Source organism: Monoraphidium neglectum (assembly GCF_000611645.1).
Source record: "Monoraphidium neglectum strain SAG 48.87 unplaced genomic scaffold scaffold04094, whole genome shotgun sequence".
NCBI lineage: Eukaryota > Viridiplantae > Chlorophyta > Chlorophyceae > Sphaeropleales > Selenastraceae > Monoraphidium > Monoraphidium neglectum.
The window spans coordinates 1-5,072 of record NW_014009535.1 but is presented as its reverse complement, the minus strand read 5'-3'; the positions used below and the strand labels follow the sequence as shown (position 1 = coordinate 5,072).

Below are 5,072 nucleotides of genomic sequence, written 5' to 3'. Positions count from 1 at the left end.
TTGGTGAGGTGGTGCCCCAGGAGGCAGGCGGTGCGGCGAGGGATGCGCTCATGCGCGTGCTGCGGCGCAGTCTCAGCAAGACGGGGCTCGCCCCAGCCCGTCACGAGCGGTCGCGCCAGCCGCCACCCCGCCCGCCGTCCACGGCGCGTCCCGCCGCCGCGCAGGGGCGCCGCGCACCTTGCGTGGCGTGCGCTGGTCGACTTTTTTCTTTCCGGCGCACAGGTGCAGCAGGTGCAGCGTGACGGCGCTGAACACGGCCCACACTCCCAAAAACCGCCAGAACTTGAGGTGGAAGGCGAACGCGGCGGGCATGAGCCAGAGGCCGAGGGTGGTGACCTTGCGGTTGGGACGGCGGTTGCAAGCGCCGCGGCAGCGGTTGGGGCCGCGAGGGGGCGCGGGATGAGGTCATTGTTCCAAATCAATAAAGCGCAGAGGTGCTCGCGGCGGCACGCGTTTTGAGCCCCGGCGGCGGGCGTTTCAGATGGGCAGCTGCAGCCCGCGCTGCTCGGCCGCGGCCACCCCAGCCGCGGCAGCTGCGCGGTCGGCCTGCTGCGGCCTGCGGCAGCGCCGCACTGCTGCACCAGCGGTGCTGCTGTTTGTTCTGAGTCTCCTGAATAAAGCTTGCGGACCATGCTACTGCGCTTCCCTCCGAAAGTGCGTGCCGCCCATCTAAAGCGAGCACCTCAAGCTGACCCCATCATGATATGGCAGTGAACGACTACAAACCACAGTACACAACTGCACACGCGCACGCTCACTGTCACAGGCGTGCGCACACACGAAAGCGTGCCGCACACACGCGCCGAAGCCCGGGAAGTCGCACGCCACTTGCACACATATGCGATTGGCAAAAGGCTCACCAGCTCGTAGCTGCGCTTGTGCTTCTTTTTCCAAAGCACCAGCCCTGTCTGGGCCCCCAAAATCAGCAGCAGCAGCAGGTACATCAACAGTATAGCAAATCCCGGGGACACCGCCTCCTCCTGCGTGAGCAATCGTCAGGGCAGTAGATGTTGATGTAACGAAGGCAGCAGCGGGCAGCTGCTCCGGCGGCGGCTCGTGCGCGGTCCGCACTGGTACCCTCCAGCATGCCCAGACACACGATCGCGGCCCCTCGCTCGCTGTGCATGGCGCCTGGCCCTCAGCCCCACCTCGACATCGGCGTATGTTGTGCCGTTGACATTGGTCACGTTGATGATGTGCCGCCCCGTCGAGTTGAGCAGCGCCAAGCGCTGCTGCAGCCGGGCGTCGGCCTTCCAGTTCGGCGTGGCGTTCCACTTGCCCGCATGCCTGCTACCATCTAAATCATTCATGCTTGATGCCGCTTTCTATAGCCACAGGCGCCTCTCAGGGCCGGTCTTGCTAGTTTGTGCGCCTGGATCACGCCTTGCGCGTCAGTAGCAGCTGCAGCACCGACGAAAGGGAATTATATTTGAGTCTCAAAGCAGGTTCGATTGGCAAAACCCTGCTTCCGATCACAGAAGGTTTGTGCTGCTTCGACGGTGCACCGGGCCAAATCAAGTCCTCATCGGGTCATGGTATGGGCGGCAATAAACCTGACTGAACGTATGCGTTACATGTGAAAGCCTTGGGGGACTTCTGCTGATTGCCCTTTCATGAGCACACCGCACGAGCAGTTGCTGTGTGCACCCAACCGGACACCTCGCCTGTGCTCATCATCGCTGTCATAGTCCAGACGGTCACCCGGTCATGCGGCCCGCAAACAGTGTCCTGCAATCCCGCAGGTCATATGCACGTGGGACGCAAGTATGCACCCCCAAAAGGCCCCCCTCCTGCAAAAAAAACCACGCATAAACTCCCAGCTCAGCCTACTGTACCAGGCTGACGACGCCGGGCGCCATAACAACTTGCAGGAAGCAGGATGGGGATGGCATCAACAAACAATCTCAGGCTATTGCGCCGCCCCAGTATCATCTACATTTTTTGACCAGCAGCGCATGTCTCAGCGCCAGAGCCCGCAGGTGGACATGTGACGTTGCCTGCCAACAACTTGCGGTTTGTAGAGCGAATGGATGCCGCCATCAAACCGCCGTGGCGGCAGCCGCCGGGGGCGGGACTGGGTATGCAGGCATCAGCACAACATCCGGCAGCATCGGCTGCTGCAGCCGCGACGACGGCCCGGCGCCGCCCGCACCGCCGCCGCCTCCGCCGCGCGCCGGCCGCATCATGCCGCAGCACTTGCAGCACGCGCTCAGCGCCCCCAGCAACACCATCGCCACCTGCGCGGCCAGGGCGGCGCCCGCCAGCGCGACGGCGCGCCGCCGCGGCTCCGCGCCCGGCAGGCCTTTGGCGTCGGCGACGCGCGACGACACCACGAGCGTCCCGACGCCGGCCGCCCACCATGCGACATAGAAGATGTTGACGAGGGCTAGCACCGCCTTGGCTACCCAGCCACCCATGAAGAAGAAGCGGACGATGCTGAATGCTTCATACATCCGGAAGCCTAGGGATGCGGACGGGCCAGCTACCTGGGGGAGTGGGGGAGTGCTGACTCAGTTGCGGCGACATGCGCCTGGGTCACGGGCCATTCCCTGCTGCGGGACTCAGCCGTCTCTATTAATCCTGGGAGCGGCTTTCCAACGTGCGGGATGCAAGTGGCTGATTGCAAGCCAATATCATATCGATGATTATGCCAAAATCCAGCGAGCGCACCTCGCTAGCGGCGACCTCTGCCGTTGCCATTGCCGCTTTGAGTGCATAATCTACAATCAGCAGCATCAGGGTGACCACGCTGCCGGCCAAACCCACGGCTGCCAGCGCTATGGTGTAGTCGCAGGCCGACGTGTTGGTCACGTCGCCGCCGAGGCGGCAGCGGCGGTGCGGCGGTCCGGCCGCGCTGTACAGCAGTTCTTGCGCTGCCGTTACAATCAGCCAGACGCCGCACGCGGCCTGCAGCAGCGCGAGCGCGCAGACAATGACCTTGGTGCATGACGGCACGAGCGCGCCGAGAAGGCGCTGCTGGCGCTGCTGGCGCCGGAGCTGGCGTTGCAACTGCTCCGCCTGGAGCTGGTCTGCCGCGGGTACGGTGGGTGGCGGCATGGGAACGACTCCAGGCGCCATGGCTAGTTCTGTGGCTTATTATCCACTGATGAATCCCCTTCCTCAAAAACAATGCAGGCCCTTGTCAACCAGGTCGGTGGCACTTGGTGGAGATCATGGTTACCATGATACATGACACCGTTATATCAGATGAGCTGATTGCAAACAAATTGGATCGGTAAATGGTTTCAAAAGTATGCACGCAAACCGCGTCGTCACACCCAGATCGTTGCTCGATCGTGTCATCCACCGTCTCAGGAGCTGAATAGCGCGTTATCGGCCGCAGATCGTGTGTATAAGTAGCAATGATGAAGCTAGACACGTCGTTCTTGGACAAGGGCAGCAGCAAGCTGCATGCAGAGCTGGAGCTTCCCCGCTTGGAGGGCACAGACCTCGACACGGGGACTTTTGCGCTACCAGCAGTGCATGATGTGAGCCTGGCGCGGCCTGGATCGCAGCGGCTGTCGGTTCGCGCCGCAGGCGTGCAAGAGTGGGCGGTGTGCATGCTCCGCCCCACACCCGATTGCGCTCGATGCGCCGCCCGCCGCACTGAAACTTATACACACGCATGCGCCGCATGTCCAACACAGATTGACTCTTTTGAGCGGGAGGTGGTGGAGATGGTCAAGCCGAACCACGGCACGACCACTCTGGGCTTCATCTTCAAGCAGGGGGTGATCATCGCAGTTGACTCGCGCGCCACCATGGGCAGCTACATCTGTGAGCGCCAGCCCTGCAGCTGCTTGGGCGGGGGAGTGCTGGCTGCAGGCTATTGGTTGTAGCCTATCTGGCCTCTGCCATGAAAGCGGGCCCGCGGCGGCTTGATCGACGGCGCCGCTGGCCGCGGGCCCGGCGTGGTGCTGGCACACTCTGCTGCCCAGCAGCAGGCAACAGCGGCGTCAAAGGAGGGTCGCGCCTCGCCAACCCGCGTTCGCTTCCAAGCTCTCGCACGCCCGCACCTGCTCTCTGCTGCATCTTGACTTGGCGGAAACAAACCACTTGTCCTTTGGACTAATCGCAGCGTCCCAGACTGTGAAGAAGGTGATTGAAATCAACAAGTACCTTCTGGGCACCATGGCAGGCGGCGCAGCAGACTGCCAGTTTTGGCAGCGCAACCTCGGGCGGCAGGTGCGGCGGGGGACATGGTGGCAGGGCGAGCAGGTTGCGGGGACGCGCACGGGTGCTGTACGGGCTGCGGCGGGGCAGCCGCGGGGTGGGCGAGCGGCGTTGGTTTGTATTGTCGGATCCAAGCTCCAAGCGAGAGAGGCTGTTGCACACGCTCGCTTGCTGAAGGGTGGCTTTCAGGACAACCAGCAGCGGCACGGCCCCGCAGCCTCTTCGGAAGCCGCGCGATCCCCAGCGGGGGGCCAGCCGCAGCCAAGTGCGTTTTCATGCGAAGCGACTCGCCGTGACCGCACAGACTGTCGCAACCTGTGGAGCCGCCGCGCGTCGAGGCACTCGGCTTGGCGCCACCTTCGCCCACCGCGGGCCCCCCTTCTGGCCCCCGCCGACTTCTTCCGACCCCACCATCCCACCCAACTCCCCAGTGCCGCCTGTACGAGCTGAACAACGGGAAGCGCATCACTGTGCGCGCCGCCTCCAAGCTGCTGGCCAACACCATGTTCTCATACCGCGGGATGGGCCTCTCCATGGTGCGCGCGCAATGCCGCCCGGCCGGTGGGGCGTGGGGGGGAGGGCTCGAGGGCGCCAGCTGGGGCTTGGGCACAGGGGGGTGCAGACATCCAGCGCTTGTGCTCGGCACTCTTAGACTCCCTCCAAGCGCGCTAAAAGCATGCGTACACACAGTGCATGGCTTGCTGCCCCCCCCCCCCACACACGCGCGCGCGCCACCAGGGCACGATGGTGGCCGGCTACGACCCCAGCGGCCCCGGGCTGTACTACGTGGACAGCGACGGCCAGCGCACCAAGGGCAAGGTGTTCAGCGTCGGCAGCGGCAGCCTCTACGCGTATGGCGTGCTGGACGACGGGTACAGCTGGTGGGCGTTTTTCAGGGG

The 5,072-nt window shown here is 63.9% G+C and overlaps 2 protein-coding genes across 2 annotated transcripts; both read right to left on the bottom strand.

Moving 5' to 3' along the window:
• Positions 1-72: 72 nt before the first annotated feature.
• MNEG_13858 (RING finger protein) lies at positions 73-1,310 on the bottom strand (the record flags this gene model as incomplete). The annotated part of the gene is made up of 3 exons (XM_014037671.1): positions 73-336; positions 861-980; positions 1,149-1,310. 3 exons carry the CDS (start codon positions 1,308-1,310, stop codon positions 73-75), a joined length of 546 nt encoding a protein of 181 aa, XP_013893125.1.
• A 729-nt stretch (positions 1,311-2,039) lies between these two features.
• Positions 2,040-2,453, bottom strand: MNEG_13857 (hypothetical protein; the record flags this gene model as incomplete). Its single annotated transcript, XM_014037670.1, has 1 exon — positions 2,040-2,453. The coding sequence occupies one exon, from the start codon at positions 2,451-2,453 to the stop codon at positions 2,040-2,042; it is 414 nt and encodes a 137-aa protein (XP_013893124.1).
• Positions 2,454-5,072: the final 2,619 nt, after the last annotated feature.